We start from the raw sequence: 17,836 nt of genomic DNA on the forward strand, positions 1-17,836 counted from the left end.
ACAATGTGTGGATCTAGAAGCATCTTCCAACTGCCACATGAAGACTGGGCTGCAGGTGTGGGAGTGGAGGCTGGGAGGGAGACCTGTTAGGGGCCATGTAGTTGTCCAAAGAAAAGACAATGGTGGTCTGGACAAGGATGGTGCCACTGGAGAAGGAGAGAAGGCGTGGAGTTAGAACAGGCTCAGGGAGGGAGGGCTGAGCAATCGGAAATGCCAAGCTCTAAGTTGCCAGCCGGAAGCCTGAGTGTGAAGCCCCGACGGAAACAGCTTCACACTCAGGCTGGGAAATCCAGAGATGGAGGTGGGGGTGCTGGAGCTGCTGGGAGGGGAGGATGGACTTCTTACTGTGACGTCATACAGTCTTACAGGCAAATAATTGTCTCCTCAGCCTAGAAACGTCTCTCCTTCTGCCCATCACAGTATCTGAGTTCCTACTATTAGTGCACAGTTCTATCTGACCATTTGGGGTGCAGGGGGTTGGTCTTTTAGGGATCCCCTAAGGGAAGGTAAATTATGATTAAAATGTTTTACGTTGGTCGTGGTGACTCATGCTTGTAACCCCAGCACTTTGGGAGGCGGAGGCAGGAGGATTGTTTGAGCCTAGGAGTTCGAGACCAACCTGGGCAAACATAGCCAGACAACCTCTCTACAAAATCTACAATTATTAGCCAGGCATGGTGGTGCATGTCTGTGGTCCCAGCTACTAGGGAGGCTGAGGTAGGAGGATCTGCTGAACCTGGGAGGTGAAGGTTGCAGTGAGCTGAGACCATACCACTGCACTCCAGCCTGGGCAACAGAGCAAGATCCTATTGCTAAAAAATAAAAACTGTTTTAGGGCCAAACTGTTGGGTTGGAGTGGGGAGGAAGATAGGAAAACAAGGGTGGATATTGAATGAGGAGGCAGGAAAGCACCTTTTTCACATCTTAGAAACGATCTTCACCTGCCTGGGAGCCAGCATCCAAAAGGAAATATATGAGACTCCTCATTTCGGGATAATAGAGTTATTAAAACACAGAATCAGGGAGTCCAGGCATCGCAGGGTCTTGGACCCCTAAAATTGTAGAATTCAAGGACTTCCAGTTAAAATGCAGACTGAGCTGATACAGGAAGTTCACACCTCCCTTCAAACACATAGAGATTTCAATTTGTTAAATAAACACTTTCAAAGCAAGAAAGAAAAATTCAGAGACAGGCATTAGCAGGAGTGAAACCGTCTGGCTTATGGAAGTTAGTGGCCCATGGAAGGTAACAACGAAGTATACACGTTTGGAGCTGGGATACTGTTCAGGGAAAAGAGATGCTGTCTCAAAGCAGGAAATGATACCATTCCAGAAAGTGAGTGCTGTCTCATTGCTGGATAGCGACTGGAAAATGTCTGCCCACAGGGGTACAAGAAGGGAACCACCAAGACTTGAACAGGCAGGAGGGGGAGGATCACTTGTGACAAACTAGAACCCTTAGTGTGACCTCTGCATGAGGGTGGGGCCAGAATCTGCCTTCCACAATAGTGCAGAAACACTGAGCAGAGGAATTACTGTCAAAACCAGTCTGGAATTGGTGAAGTTCAAAGGCCACAGCCAAGACAAAGTGAGGAGTGATCTCACCGAAGCGTCAACAACACGGAGCACACACAGCAAGGCAGGCGCCTGGGAAGGGACAGCGGCTGGAAGCCGTGCAGTGACGAGATGGAAAAGCCCACCTGCCCACAGACAAAACAAGTAGGCGAATCCACACCCAGGGAACTAAAAATAATAGTGAAATAAAAAGAAACTTGAGAACTGGCACAGCGGCTCACACCTGTAATCCCAGAACTTTGGGAGGCCAAGGCGGGCCGATCACCTAAGATCAGGAGTTCAAGACCAACCTGGGCAACATGGCGAAACCCTGTCTCTACTAAAAAAAAAAAAAAAAAAAATTAGCCAAGCATGATGGCACACTCCTGTAGTCCCCAGCTACTCAGGTGACTGAGGCAGGAGAATTGCTTGAACCCAGGAGGTGGAGGTTGTAGTGAGCTGATCCGAGATCATGCCACTGACTACACTCCAGCCTGAGTGACAGAGTGAAATTCCATCTCAAAAAAAAAGAAAAAAGAAACTTGAAGTAAGTCTGTTTACAGGGGTGTCCAAACTACTGGTTTCCCTGGGCCACGTGGGATAATTGTCTTGGGCCACACATAAAATACACTAACATTAACAATAGCTGATGAGGAAAAAAAAAATCGCAAAAAAAATCTCATAATGTTTTAAGAAAATTTATGAATTTGTGTAAAATTCAAAGCTATCCTGGGCTACATGCAGCCCATGGGCCACAGGTTAGATAAGCTTGGTTTAAGATGTGTAGAAAAATAAGAAAAAAAGCAAAAGCCATTAAAAAAAAGACTATGAAGATTTAAAAAAATTGTAGGAATAAAAGATGTAGAACTTAGGCCAGGCGCGGTGGCTCAAGCCTGTAATCCCAGCACTTTGGGAGGCCGAGACGGGCGGATCACGAGGTCAGGAGATCGAGACCATCCTGGCTAACACGGTGAAACCCCGTCTCTACTAAAAAATACAAAAAACTAGCCGGGCGAGGTGGCGGGCGCCTGTAGTCCCAGCTACTCGGGAGGCTGAGGCAGGAGAATGGTCTAAACCCGGGAGGCGGAGCTTGCAGTGAGCTGAGATCCGGCCACTGCACCCCAGCCTGGGCGACAGAGCAAGACTCTGTCTCAAAAAAAAAAAAAAAAAAAAAAAAATGTAGAACTTGAAACACAGTATCTAAGAAACGGGTTACACAGTAGAATAAATACAGCCAAGGAGAGAATTAGTGAATTGGAAGACAGATTAAGGAAAGCAGCTAGTACACAGTGCAGAGAAAATATGAAAGAAAAGTTAAGAGACATAGAGGGTAGAATGCATGGAGGACAAGTGTCCAACATACTTAACAGAAGGAGACAATAAGAAGGAAGCAATATTATAAATACCATGACTAGGAATTTTCCAGCATAGAAGGCAAACATGAGTCCTCGGACTGAAAAAACATACTGAGTCTATAGTAAGACAAACTCTTACTGAGACACATCAGAGCAAGAGAGCCAGCCATCACAGAGAAAGAAATCCTCAAATCTCCTAGAAAGAAAAGACACAGGACTTTCAAAGGAACAACAGTGAACCTAACAGCAGCAACAATCATTACCAGAAGACAACAGGATAATATCTTCAAAACCCTGAGTAAATGTTTATATTTCATAGTCAACTAAACTATCATTTAAGAGCAGGGGTGAAATAAAGACATTTATAAACTTCTAAATTGATTGGAAAAAATAAAAAAGAAATAAAGACTTTTCAGAACACAGAGCCTAAAGCAGTTTACCACCTAAAGGCCCTCAGTGAAAGACTATCTTAAAGGATGAGCTCAGAAAAAAAGGGGTATGCAAGAAGCAAAGGTGATAACAGAAATTGGTCAAATATTCTGATAAAACCCCATGTTCATGAATTTTGAGCAATTTATAAACGAGTTGGGACATGAGAGGAAGTAGTTTGGAGAGAAGTGAAAGAATTCTATAGTGCCTGTCTTATTCAAGAGGAGGACAAAGGTATTGCTTAGACTTGTTAGAAAAACCAAATTAAGAAAATATATTGAAAATGTAAGGTAAGGCCATGGCCTTCCCTTCAGTGGTCTATCCTAATAATTATTTAGCCATAAAAAGGGATGAATTACTGACATATCCCACAACATCAAGCTAAGTGAAAAAAGCCAGACACAAATAGTCAAATACACACACCACTTTTATGAAATATCCAGAATAGGCTAATCCATAGAGACAGAGTAGATAGCGATTGCCAGGAGATGGGAAGAGGGAGGGATTGGAAGGTAGAAGTTTTCATTTTGGGGTGTTATAAGTGTTCTGGAATTAGATAGTGCTGATGATTACACAACATCGTGAATATAACAAGTCACTAAACTGTACACTTTAAACTGGTTAAAATTGCAAACTTTATATGTTAATTTTATCTTGATAAACAGAAAGCTTACATTAGTATCATTTAAAAGGCACTGGACTAAAATTAAGAGAGACTTAAGAGACATAATAACCAAGCTCCAAGCATGGATTAGACATTGGTTTGGACAAACCAGGGGTAAAGGGCAATTTGGGTCCAACTGACGAAATCCGAATCTGGTCTTGGTATCAGGAAAGATTAAAATATATTGAAATGGAAAAATGAAGTAGCTAGCTAAAAAAGCAGTCTACAAAACAGTACATATGTCATGACTTCATTATCTTAAAAATACATGGCCAGGCATGGTGGCTCAAGCCTGTAATCCCAGCACTTTGGGAGGCCAAGGCGGGTGGATCATGAGGTCAGGAGATCGAGACCATCCTGGCTAACATGGTGAAACCCCATCTCTACTAAAAATACAAAAAACTAGCCGGGCGTGGTGGCAGGCGCCTGTAGTCCCAGCTACTCGGAGGCTGAGGCGGGAGAATGGCGTGAACCCGGGAGGTGGAGCTTGCAGTGAGCCAAGATCGCACCACTGCACTCCAGCCTGGGCCACACAGCGAGACTCCGTCTCAAAAAAAAAAAAAAAAAAAAAAATACATGTAAACTCATTAACACAGTAATAGTGGTGATCTGTGGGTGGTGGGAATGTTGTGTCCTTATGTTTTATTTTTACTTATTTTTTCATTACTTATTTTGATTCTACTTTGTTTATCCAATTTTGCACCACTCACACGTATCACTTAGGTAATAATAAAAGGTTTCAATGTAAAAACTGAATGTTGAAAGCAGAACAAATGAATTAAAGATAATCACTACAAGAATACAAATAAAATTTAAAATCTCCAAATTGGAGATTGTGGAGAAAGCGAGCAGTAATGAAAAATGTATCAATAGAAAAAAGGAAAGATGGATGATCAGAAGAAGTATAAAGAAAACAGGATAAATAGGAAGTATAAATTATATACTAGAATTAAGTTTAATTATATATTTTTTCAGGTGTACCTCTGATTGAAAGGTTTAATTATATTAGTAGTCACAACAAATATAAATAGACTAAATTCATCTTTAATAAAAAGAGAACCCACTATGTATAGTATACAACAGAGACACATTTAAAACAATGATACAGTAAATTTGAAAATAAGCAAATTGGCCAGGCACAGTGGCTCACCCCTGTAATCCCAGCACTTTGGGAAGCTGAGGCAGGTGGATCACTTGAGGCCAGAAGTTCGAGACCAATCTGGCCAACACAGTGAAAACCCATCTTTATTAAAAATAGAAAAAATTAGCTGGGCATGGTGGCACATACCTTTAATCCCAGTTACTCGGGAGGCTGAGGCATGAGAATCACTTGAACCCAGGAGGTGGAGACTGCAGTGAGCCAAGATTGCACCACTGTACTCCAGCCTGGGTGACAGAGTGAGACTCCGTCTAAAAAAAAAAAAAAAGAGAGAGAGAGAGAGAGAAATAAGCAAATTGAAAAAAAAGACAGGCAAATAATCACCAAAATAAATTTAATGAAACAATATTATTATGAGACAAAACAGAATTTAATTTAAGGTGGAAAGTGCATTAGCAAAATTTGGGATGCAGCCAAAGAAATGCTTACAGGTAAATTCATAACTTCAAAAAATACATTATTCAAAAACAAGAAAGACTGAAAATTAAGGCACTAAGAAACCATGAAAAGGATCATGACTTAAACATAAAGTAGAAGGAAGAGAATATCAAAGCTAAACAAACAAATGAATAAAATAGAAAATAATAAAGCCAAAAACGTGTTCTTTGAGAAACCTGGTAATTGGCTGGACTAATGGAGAGAAAAAAAACGACCCCAATTGACAATATTAGGAATAAAAAGGGGCAAAAGCGCAGATAAAATAGAGATTTAAATAAAATAAAATTGCTCTCAGAGTGGAAGCTTGGGATATGACTTAGCAAGATCCTCTCTGGATCCTCCTGGACAGCTTGTTCTATGCACTGAACAATACTGACCTTACACAAAGCCACATTCACCTCTGGTTTCCCACAGCCCCTTATCTTCTGTCGTCACTAATGTCAACACTCACACACTTCCACAGGGCGTGCCCACAGCCACATTCATGTATCACACGCACATACACAGATACTAAAACTGCCCCTGTGCAACTACATGTGCACACTCAGACACACGTGTTCTGAAATACACTCTGCAAGTGTGCATGCATGAGCATGTTCACATGCATGCATACACATACGCTCCCAATGTACCCATGATGATGTCACACATATTTCATGTCCACACAGATAATGTGTAGTACCACGGTGCTCTCAATCACACTTGCACATGAGTCCATGCACAGTCTGTAAATATGTGAAGACACCTTTTCCCAGAGGGTGCCCAGGTGAGTGCATACATACACGTTACACATGAGCATGATACCATCAACATGCCTGCCTCCCATTGCACACACACCAGAGTAAACAGCCCCGGGTGCCCCTTGAAGGCCTGCAGGGCAGGCGGCCATACCTCCAGTTCCCTCAGCAGCTCTGACTGACCACATGACTCCAGGTCTTCGAGAGCTTCTCCAAACACACGCCAGAAGCCCTCCTCTCGGGCAGGGCCAGGGGCTGGGCTGTAACGTAGGAACCAGAGAGCGTCAACTCCTGGCAGGCGGGTGGGCGGGCTGGGGCCTGAGGAGTCTTCGGGGCCCCAGGGCCCAGCGTTGGGCTCGAGGGGCCATAGGGTGGGTGGGCGGGCAGGCAGGCGAGCATCCTCGGTGGCAGTTCTGGGGCCCCGGGGCAGTGGTTGGTGACACAGAATAGGGGAAAGACGCAGTTAGGGGTGACCAGGACTGTCGGTGGCCAGTTAGAACAAGGGCAGATGAGACGGGGTGGAGAGCGGTGACACAGGATGCCTAGGAAGAGAGACAGAGGACAAACAGACGAACAAACAGAGAGGAGATCCATGGTGTAGCCCCAGAGGACGGCCCCTGGCCCCACCCAGACACACGGCACCGTGGGACAGTGACAGGGACAGAGCTGGAGCCAGCAAGGACACAGATGGATGGAGGGGATGATATATCTGTGCTGGGGAAGGGTCGAGACCACCCATAACGCCCATCGCAGGTTGTACGAGTCTGTTATCAGTTCCAACAGAGTCTCAAAAGTTCACAATTCACATTTTTTGCACTTCACAAAGCCACTTGCCAATTACAAAGACCTCAATGGTTACAAGGCATGCTGCGATTTACAAAGCACTTGTACTTTTTCTTTTTTTTTTTTTTTTTGAGACAGAGTTTCACTCTGTTGCTGAGGCTGGAACGCAGTGGCGCGATCTCGGCTCACTGCAAGCTCCGCCTCCCAGGTTCTCACCATTCTCCTGCCTCAGCCTCCCAAGTAGCTGGGACCGCAGGCGCCCGCCACCACGCCTGGCCAACTTTTTGTATTTTTAGTAGAGGCGGGTTCCACCATGTTAGCCAGGATGGGCTCGATCTCCCGACCTCGTGATCCGCCTGCCTCGGCCTCCCAAAGTTCTGGGATTACAGGCGTGAGCCACTGTGCCCGGCCAGCACTTACTCTTTTACAAAGGCGCGCGAGCTTTGCTCTCTTAGGGAGCTTAGGAATGAGGATGTGTTGCCTCCTTCCCTTTCCATGTTACAGATGAAAAGACAGAGGCTGAAGGACACTTGCTCCATTCAAGTCAATTTCACAAGCATTTCCTGAGCTAAGTCCTCTGCTGGGCACAGGGATATGGAGGAGAATAAAGTGTGGCCCCTGTTCTTACACAGCTGGAGATTCATTTGCAAAATATGTCTGAGCACCTACTAGGGCCACACATGGAGCTGGGGTGCCATGCAGTAGAGATGACAGCCAAGTAATTAGCCAGATAGACACAAGGTGGTTTGGCTACCAGGAGACTTGTAAGAGCAGCTGTGGGTACCAGGAGGGAGGGAGGAATCCCTTCTGCCTGAGAAAGACAGGGAAGCTTCCCAGAGGCAGGGGAATTTGAGCTGAGTTTTGAGGGATGAGTAGGGATTTTCCAGGAGAGACCAGGAAAAGGCATTGAGGCAGAAGGAACCGCCTGATCAAAAGCACCACGATGAGAAGGTGGCCTGGGCCGGATGAGGAACAGCATTTCTCCACAGCCTGCTCTCTGCAGGAGCCTTTTCCAGTGGCTGAGCCACTCAGAGCCACTCAGCACAGCCCAGGTCTGGTGCCGGTGGGCTGAGGGCCCTTGCAGGAGGCCATCAGGCCATCTGGGGTAAGTCAGGTGAGCCTGAGTTCAAGTTCTGAGTCTGCTGCTGCTCTTCTGAGAACAGGAGATGCCCAAAGTTGGGAAGGGCCAACCAGGCTGCTCTCCACCTCCTTACCTTCGTCCCTGCCATGCCCTCCACCAATCCACCCTTCCCTCTGTCTCAGCCTGGCTGAGGTGGCTCTGCTCAGTGCTTCTCTCCCAGGAGGCACCCCTCCTCAGGAGCCCGCCAAGACTCTCCATTCCCCCACCACTTTGGCATGGGCACCCTCACCCACCCCAGCCAAGACACTATGACTCCCTCCTCCTTCACGGTGCTCCCACCACAGACCTCGCTGGCGGCTCCCAATCCTCCTCCTCCTCCTCCTCCTCTGGAAAGCTCTCGTCAGCTGGGGTTGGGGTATAGCTCGTCCTCCGGGGCTCGGTGGTGGGGGGGCTGCTCCTCAGCCGGCCAGGCCTCCACTCCTGGGGGGTCACGCCCCGGGCTGCTGCCTGTGGTGTATAGGACCCTGGTGGTGGAGAGAGGGCCTCTGTGTTCTCTGCGGCCTTACTTGCCCTCCTGCCTGCCCCATTTCCAGCTGTGCTGAGTGACCCTGGGGAGGTCTTTGCTCCTCTCTGGGCCTGCGTCTACACAGCCCTCTGAGGGCCTCTGCCTCCCAGAATCTCCCTGGAGCTCCTGGTCATCCAGAAGTTAATGCCCAGGGCTCTGCGACTCTGTCTCAACTCCATCGGCCTGGGCTTGGCCATCACCCTGCCAGGGAAGGAGGCTGAACATGTGGCTCCCCCTCCACTTCCTGCCCTTGGGAGCTCTGAAGGTCCAGTCCCAGGGAGTGAGCTGAGAGATGCTGACAGAGAGCTGGAGATGGGGAAGCTGAGGCCCAGGGAGGGCAGGTGTCCACAGGCAAGAATGGGCTGGCAGCCACCTACAGCCCGTAGAGGCATCACCCCTCTCACCCCCTCAGTCCTCTGAGTTGGACCATGGGGAGTTCCAGTGGCTCTGGGTCATTGAGGCCAGCTGGTCACCCACCAGACTCAGATGCCTCCCTGAGGCCATCTCCGGGTCTCAACATGCATTGGCTGGGGAGGGAGCCCCAGAGGTGTCTGCCCCACGTTGGGTCTTGTAGGCTGGGGTGGGAGGGGGCTTTTGGCCTCCCTATTTTCAACTGGATGGAATGAACATTGTTGAGCACCCACTGTGTGCCAGACACTGGGCTAGGAAGGAAGGAAACAGTAGAAGAAAGACCAACTTTGGCCATAACTTCACAATGGGGAAAGCTAAGCAGCCAGCATGGGACCCATGGTTCTAAATCAAGAGATATGGCTGCAGCCCATGCTCCCAGGAGCAAGGGGCCCTGAGAGCAGCTTATGGAGCCAAATCAGGTCTTCCTTCAGGAAGGGCCCCTAAAGGATGCCAGGAGAGGAGAACAGGAGGGAGGAACAGGCAAACGAATAGTCCTGCACAGGCCCAGCAGCTGGGGTGGCCTAGAGAGAGTGTGTCACTTGTCCAAGAGCCCCAAGGTGTTACCTGGGCCCCCAAAGCCACCCTCTGTGGCCGAGCTGTCCCAAGACTCCACAGCACTGTCCACACTGGGCACAGCCGGTGAGAAGCGGGCTGTTGGCAGTCCTCCTTTCAGGGCCTCTGCTGGGTCCTCATCAGCATCGCTGGTCTCACTGAGGCTGCCCGACTTGCGGGGTAGGAGGGGGCCTGGGAGGAGAGGGAGGTGTCACTTCTGACTTCAGAGACACTCACAGTGAGCCTCAGTTTCTGCATTTCAGCCTGGTCTGGAAACTCACAGGCAGCAAGCCCTTCTGAGCTGACATATGGCTGTGGCACACTAATAAGCAAACCTGTTTCACAGATGGGAAAACTGAGGCTCGGGGAAGCTGAGCAGCATGCCGGAGATCACGCAGTGAGCACCAGTGGAGCCTGGATTAGCTCAGGCCCCTTCCACTGCCTATGGTGGCCTTTCTACCACGGCATGGGGACATATTCAGGGGCAACTGAGGAATGCATGAGTTATGGCCATGAAGCATACACACGTGAGCACCTTAAGAGGCAGGAAGTAATGAAGAACAGGGCTCGGACCCAGATTCTGCCCCATGCCAGCTGTGTGGCCTTGGGCTCATCACTCCCCTCTCTGAGTCTTATCTCCTTTGCCGTCGCAGGCCCACCTCCACAGGGCTGCAGTGAGGACTCTGTGAGGGTGTGCAGGCAAAGCCTGGCACAGAGGGATTGCCCTTCCTAAACCTGCTGGGTGGCTCCCAGGGCATGAAGCGAATCTCACGGTCTAGTTGCTTCTTGATCTTCAGTGTGACGGTCTCTCCAGCCACCTGCAGGAGGTGGATGGCTTCGCTCAGCGGCCGGCCCTTGAGGCTAACGCTGTTGATGGCCAGAATGCGGTCCCCCACGTGGATGGCACCAGTCCTGAGGAGTGGATGCAGGGCGGAGAAAGGGAGTTAGAGACTCAGGGCCTCAGAGTGGTGGTCTGCCCTCAGGGAACCCAGGAGAGTCACAAGGCAGAAGTCTGGCTGACCCCAGTTAAACCCAGCTGCCAAAAACAAAACAAAAGCCACAAGTATGATCTTGGATCACATTAATAGAGATATAAAATCTAGAACCTGGGAGGGGATTCCCACCTGACTGTAAAATTAGGTTCTGGAACCAGTGTCCAGCACAGGTTTTGAGAATGGTTTGAATCCCACATACTAGCTGCCAAATACTTGCTATGTGATCTTGGGCCAGTTTCTTAAACCCCCAAGCTTCAGTTTCTTCATCTGTAAAATGGGGGTGGTAATACTAATTTTATTATCAAATCATAACTGAGGAGTGAATGAATGGAATGGATTCCTACTTCCCTCCAGCAGACACCCTTGGTAGCCATTGCCCCTTCCTGGGCCTCAGTTTTCCCACCTGGAGAATGGGCATAATCACCAGCACCCAGCAGACCTCACAGTAGGGCATGAAGTGCTGGCGAGGCCAGGCAGCAGCACTGCTGTGGCCCAGTGGTTTTCTACCTGGACACCCATTACAATGACCTGAGGAGCTTTTTGAAAATGTAGGTGCCTGGGCCCCACATCTGACCAATTAAATAGTACCTGTGGGGGTGGGGCAGGAAGGTGATTCTGAGGAGCAGCCAGCGCTGAGCAGGGAAGAAGCTGTAGCAGGCGCTCAGAGTGACCTGAGCCAGGTAGAGGAAAAGGAGGCAGAGGACTAGGTTGGGGATCTTGAACCCCTGGGGCTGTAGATGTCACCCCAGATGGGAGTTCCTGGAGAGTCATGCTTGGGCATTGCCCTGCACTTCCCTGGGGACGAGGGCAGTGAGTGAGGCAGGGAATGGTGGGTTCAGGGAGGGGACCAGAGCTGTGGTGTCCAGTATGGGAGCCACCAGCCACAGGTGGCTGCTGAACCCCTCAAATATGACTGCCCTAATTGAGATGTGCTGAAAGCAGAAGATTCACACCAGACATGGAAGATGTAATATTAAAAAGAATATAAAACATGTTCTTAATGGTTTTTATGTTGATTACATGTTGAACTAAACATATATTTAAGATGAATTTCATTTCTTTTTGCTTTGCAAATGTGGCTACTAGAAAGTGTCTGATTAAATTTGTGGTTCAAATTATATTGCAGTTGGACAGCACTGAGCTACATCAGCCTGGCGAAGGCAGGAAGGTTGTCTGTACAGCCCCAGCATCCAGGACAGAGGGGCCAGGCACACAGTAGGTGCCAGCACATGCTGGAATTGATGAAGACATTGGGGTCAGAAGGTCCCACACCGACCTCTACAGTCTGCCAGGTGTCCAGCAGGGGGTGCTCCAGGAGCAGGGTCCAAGCCCCAGAATCCCTCCCATCCTCTCCCCACCCAGCGAGCCACTGCCCCTCCTGCGCGGTGCCCTCCTTTGGGACGCCTCCTGCCCCTGCAGCCCCCACCAGGCTCTCCTTTTACAGCCCGCTCGTCGCTGTGCTGGGAGCTCATCGCTTCCTTGCCTGCTGGATTCATCCTTGCCCAGCTAGGGGGAGAAGGCTCGATCTCACCCACACTGGGGGTCGGGTTCCATCTCTGACCTCCACCTCACCCTGGGACAGGGCTCCATTCTTACAGCTCCCTCAGCTGCCACAGTTTCAGAGTCTAGGGGCAGCAGGGACAGTCCCCCAATGCCTCAGGAAAGCCCTAGGCAGTGCTGGGACCAGGGTACTGGGGCACTGCCCCATCCTATTCCACACACAGCAGGCGCTCCAACTAGCCTTGCAGGGCTGACCTTCCAGACACAGGTAGGGAGGGGGCAGGAAGATGCACACACCTTGGCCCAGTGCTTACCTGGGGCCAGGAGGTCTGCTGGGGTGTGGGCCTCTGCCCTGGCAGTCAGGGGCTGACACTCATTTTACAAATGCAGACCTGAGTCTCAGAGAGGGCAAGTGACTGGCCCGATGTCACTCACGGTGTCAATGTTGGAACAGAGGTCAGAATCTTGCTTGGCTTTGCCACAGCCCCAGCTCTTGCTTCCTGTGTTCCCTGAGCCCACCATGTGTCCCCACAGAGCCCCAGCTCACCTCTCAGCCAGGCCACGCTTGGTGAGGCCTGAGATGACAATGGGGTCAAAAGGTTCCTCCGTGCCTGAAATAGTGATGCCCAGGGGGCCCCCATAGCGCTTCAGCTCCACTGTGTAGCTGACAGCACCCGTGGTCTCCAGCTCGTCTGTAAGCACAGGGACCCATGAGAAGGAGGCCCCCGAGGGGCAGGACCAGGAGCTGGGGGTACCCCCAGCTCCCTAAAGCCTTGGCCTCACTCACTCATACTTAGTTATTCATTCATTCACCCAGTCACTCATGCTCTGATCTCATGTAGCACAACCTGGGGACCCTGAGGCCATCTTCTGCCCAAATACCAGTAAAGAAAAGAAACATCGGCCGGGCGCGGTGGCTCAAGCCTGTAATCCCAGCACTTTGGGAGGCCGAGATGGGCGGATCACGAGGTCAGGAGATCGAGACCATGCTGGCTAACACGGTGAAACCCCGTCTCTACTAAAAAAATACAAAAAATTAGCCGGGCGAGGTGGCGGGCACCTGTAGTCCCAGCTACTCGGGAGGCTGAGGCAGGAGAATGGCGTGAACCCACGAGGTGGAGCTTGCAGTGAGCTGAGACCCGGCCACTGCACTCCAGCCTGGGCGACAGAGGGAGACTCTGTCTCAAAAAAAAAAAAAAAAAAAAAAGGAAACATCACACGTCACCTACAATAATGACAACATTGATGCCAAGAAACAATGGTCTCTTTTCCTCCAGCAGCCAGCAGGAAGCGAAGGGAACCCCGATCATCTTTTTTTTTTTTTTTTTTTTTTTTTTTTTTGAGACGGAGTCTCGCTCTGCCACCCAGGCTGGAGTACAGTGGCCGGATCTCAGCTCACTGCAAGCTCCGCCTCCCGGGTTCACGCCATTCTCCTGCCTCAGCCTCCCGAGTAGCTGGGACTACAGGCGCCCGCCACCTCGCCCGGCTAGTTTTTTTTGTATTTTTTTAGTAGAGACGGTTTTCACCGTGTTAGCCAGGATGGTCTCGATCTCCTGACTTCATGATCCGCCCGTCTCGGCCTCCCAAAGTGCTGGGATTACAGGCTTGAGCCACCGCGCCCGGCCCTTTTTTTTTTTTTTTTTTTTTTTTGAGACAGAGTCTTGCTCTGCTGCCCAGGCTGGAGTGCAGTGGCATGATCTCAGTTTACTGCTGTACCTCTGCTTCCAGGGTTCCAGTGATCCTCCCACCTCAGCCTCCCAAGTATCTGGGAGTACAGGCATGCATCACCCAGCTAATTTTTGTATTTTTTGTAGAGATGGGGTTTTGCCATGTTGCCCAGGCTGGTCTCAAACTCCTGGGCTTAAGTGATCCACCCACCTTGGCCTCCCAAAGAGAAGGGTGTACAGGTATGAGCCATTGCACCTGGCCCAACTTTTCTTTACAAAAAGAAATCTACCTCCTACAGTAACCTTCTTTCACAGAGTCAGAGTTGGTGACTTGAAGACTGCCCCTTTGAATCAGGGATTCGCTTTCCAGTTGGCACAGTCCTCACCAGTCCCTTTTGCCTCTCCAATTCATACAGCTTTTCTCACTCATTTGTATCACTATCTGGCTTCAGTGGGGCCTGAGTCTGTAGTCCTTGCTTATCCACTCATAGCCTGCCACTCAAAAGGGCAGCCTTGCTCTTCCCTTGCCCTACCTACTCATCTGTCCACCAGCTGCACCCAGTAGGTCTCCTCTGCCAGGCTTGGTGCTAGACATGGAGGCTACAGGAGTGTCTCAAACTCCTGTCCATCTCACAGAGGCTCTGGAGGGCCCCAGACGCCGGGGACAGTGAGAAGTCTGTGGTGTTGCCCCCTCCTTCATTAGTTCAAAATTCCAGCCAGCCTTCAGCAGCACCCACCACCCTCCCTTCCTCGGCCAGAGGGAGCCCTGAATTGCAAGCTGAGAGCCCACTGGTCAAAGGGTGGGCCTCTGGAAGTAGGAGGGCAGTGTGAGGGCCATACCAGAGTTGTCCTCGTCCTTCCGGATCTTCAGCTTCACCAGGTCCTCGCACTGCCGCAGGATTTGCACGGCGTCCTCCATGGGGCAGTTGTCCAGGCGGATGTTGTCGATGGCCAGCAGCTTGTCGCCTGGCTCCAGGGTGCCCGTCCTGCATGAGTAGCGGGGAGAGGGGATGGAAGGAGCTTGGTGCATGCAGGTGCCATACTCACCGCTGTTGGCTACTTCCCCTCCTGTGCCCCAGGGCCCCTACCTGTGTGCCACACTGCCTTTCTTGATGTCGGAGATGATCAGGGGCTCCCCTCGCTTCCTGCTAGCCGCTGGAGGAAAAGAGGCCGTGAATCTGACCTTGGTGGCCTCAGCCTGGGGTGGGGTGGCGAGGCCCAGGGGTCTGAGTGTGGACTCGGAGTCACTGGTCCTACTCACATTCTGATCCCACTGCTTCCTGGCTGGGTGACTGTGAGCAAATCAGCTCACTTCCCTGTGCCTCAGTTTCCCCCCGTAAAATGGGGGTGGCACGGCAGACCTCATGGGGATGTGGTGAGAGTAAATCAGATAACGCAGGCACAAGATCTAGCATGGCCCTTCCAATGCCAGCTCTTCTTTCCTCCTGCTCCGCCCATCCCCCAGCAAACTGCGAACTCTTTGTGGAGAGGGGCTGTCCGCTTGGTGCCTGTTCCCAGCACCGGGCTCAGGGTTAGCACCCAGGCTCTATTGTGTGCTCGGGGAGGGGACACAGAAGTGAACAAAACAGACAGCAGTCTCTCCCTGCCCTCCTGGAGCTGGCACTCCAGTGGTGGTCACAATCAACAACATTTAAACGTTGATGAAGTGAGCTGCGGAGAAACCTGAGAAACGGGCCTGTGTCGAGGGCGGTAAATGTTCAGTCAGGTGGTCGGGGAAGGCCTTGTCAAGTGACATTTGAGCAAAGACCTGAAGGAGGTAGGGAAGAGGCCAGAGGAACAGTCTCAGATGCAAAGGCCGAGAGGCAGGAAGGGGCAGTTATGGCAGGGAGCAGCCAGGCCGGCTGCGGCTGGAGGGCTTGAGTTGGGGAGAGTCAGGAGATGAGGTCAGAGGTCATGGGGTCCAGAGCACAGAGGGCCTCACTGGGGCCAGAGGCCTTCAGCTTTTACTCAGAATAAGTTGGGAGCCACGGAAGGGCTTTCCCATGCTCACCCATTCTACGTTTTTCTTCTGCACTCCTCATTTTCATTCCTTTGACAAACATGAATTAAGCACCTACTGTGTTCCAGGCCTTTGCTGGGCTCTGGGAACACAGAAGTAGGCAGAAAACCAAACCCAGCCTGCATATTTGTCACCTTCCAAAGTTCTCTCACCATGGGCCCCCCACAAGCCCCCCGGGAGACCCACGAGGCCAGGGGACTCCTATGGTGCAGAACGGGAAGCTGAGGCTTTGGGAAGCTGGGGTCTTGCTGAGAACACGCAGCTGGGTCCCACGGAAGCCAGCCTCCCCACACCCCCAAGCCTTTTCCTTGGGCCCTGCAGGGTGTCACGCCATGGAAATGCTGGTCCAAGCTTGGAGAGCTCTTTCTCCCCAGCAGGTGAGCTGGCTCCCGGGCAGGCGGCGGGGCAGACTCACAGCTGATGACGATACCCAGCTCCACGCCACGCTTCTTGGGCAGCTTCACATGGAACGTGCCACTGCTTGGGATGACGGACTCTGGGGTGGATGGACATAGACCGGCGTGAGGACCAGAGGAGGAGCCTCACGAATCCCAGCCCCATGCCCATTCTGGCTGTGCTAGGAGGGACCCCAAAAGTCACAGTCCTAATCCCATCCTCCTGCTTCCTCCCAACAAAGGAGGAAACTGAGGCAGAGTGAGCTGACAGATTTGCTCAAAACAACTGACTCGCTCTAGTCAGACCCACCAGAGTCGGGGCTGGAACCAGGCCTCATGCCTGTCAGCTGGTGTGGTGGGCGGGAAGGGAGCTCCCCACAGCCTAACAACCAGGTGTGAATCTAGCATATATTTCCTGAGCACCTACTATGTGCCAGGCCGTGGCTGGGTATTTTCACGTTTTCATTTCTCTTGGGCGTATGTCTCACCTAACCTGAGTACCACCCCTATAGGGAAAAGATTCTATCCACTATTTACAGATGGGGAGACAGAGTGGAGGGACTCTTCTGTCCAAAGCCACACAGTGTCGAGATCACAGAAGCAGAATTCTGACCCAAACTGTTGTTCGAGGTTCTTTGCCTAACCCATGCTGAGAAGGAACTTGGAGTATTTTCAGCTCCCCATCCCCATCCCCACTCGGTCCTGCCCCTCTGCAAAAGTTGCCTTGTGTGGAAACTTCTCCCTCCCACGCCAAGGCCTCCCTTCCCACCATAAGCTGCAAAGCCCCTGGGAGAAGGGCACTGAGCACAGAGGGGGATAGGGTGGAGCGTTTGCACCCGCAAAGCAGGATAAAGAGAGGAGGGGTGCAGGGCCCTGAAATATGAGGAGGAAGCTCGAGCCACTCACTCACCCGCCACATCGAACTCCACCTCTAGCACGACCTTGTGGGCCAGTGCGGCGTCCCGAAGGAGCTGGTTGGCTTCCTCCATAGTCCCGTCCTCGGTGGCGATGCCATTGATGGACAGGACACGGTCCCCTATCTGCAGCAGCCCACACCTTTACCCAGGGGGCCCGGCAGAGAGAAGAGGCTCCGTGACAGGTCCACTGGGAGAGAATGTCATGCAGGGCAGGACTGAACCTGGGCCCCACCTCCTGGCCTGGGGTGACTCTCAGCTCTGCCCTGGCCCACCTGTGTATCCTCAGGAATGTGGCTAAGGGCTGGACCTTGCTGGACCTCAGTTTCTCTGTTTGTCCAATGGGAATGATGCCATGAGCCTTACAAGACGTATATACAGGGGACTCTGCCTTCAGGCAGACAGAGGTTCAAGCCTTGGGATTCCATGGGTAAGCTGCGTAATCCTGGGCAAGTGAGTTAGCTTCTCTGAACCTCAGTTTTCTCATCTGTAAAATGGGGCTGGTGCTGGGGCTGATGCAACGGTTAAGTGATGTGCTTGTGAAGCTAGGACTTGGTGCTGTGACTCAGTTTCTCTCAGTTGGAGAGTGGCAGGCTCAGTAGGGAGGGGGCAGGAGG

The 17,836-nt window shown here is 51.1% G+C and overlaps 1 protein-coding gene across 21 annotated transcripts in view; it reads right to left on the reverse strand.

Moving 5' to 3' along the window:
• The window catches only part of GRIP2 (glutamate receptor interacting protein 2), a 115,755-nt gene that overhangs the window by 6,426 nt on the left and 91,493 nt on the right, over positions 1 to 17,836 (reverse strand). For 14 of the 21 annotated variants that reach the window (XM_074033058.1, XM_074033057.1, XM_045385695.3 and 11 more), the window contains 9 exons: positions 17,216 to 17,361; positions 16,326 to 16,406; positions 14,979 to 15,045; positions 14,731 to 14,876; positions 12,771 to 12,915; positions 10,501 to 10,640; positions 9,741 to 9,920; positions 8,547 to 8,724; positions 6,491 to 6,596 (listed from right to left, as the gene is read on the reverse strand). In XM_074033058.1, the coding sequence (XP_073889159.1) occupies positions 6,491 to 6,596; positions 8,547 to 8,724; positions 9,741 to 9,920; positions 10,501 to 10,640; positions 12,771 to 12,915; positions 14,731 to 14,876; positions 14,979 to 15,045; positions 16,326 to 16,406; positions 17,216 to 17,361 (1,189 nt within the window). Of the gene's footprint in view, positions 1 to 5,290; positions 5,413 to 6,490; positions 6,879 to 8,546; positions 8,725 to 9,740; positions 9,921 to 10,500; positions 10,641 to 11,311; positions 11,395 to 12,770; positions 12,916 to 14,730; positions 14,877 to 14,978; positions 15,046 to 15,893; positions 16,407 to 17,215; positions 17,362 to 17,836 lie in introns of those variants that run through there. The other 7 variants (XM_074033070.1, XM_074033060.1, XM_065539042.2 and 4 more) reach the window with 5 other exon arrangements.

The sequence above is a fragment of the Macaca fascicularis genome, chromosome 2 (assembly GCF_037993035.2).
Source record: "Macaca fascicularis isolate 582-1 chromosome 2, T2T-MFA8v1.1".
NCBI lineage: Eukaryota > Metazoa > Chordata > Mammalia > Primates > Cercopithecidae > Macaca > Macaca fascicularis.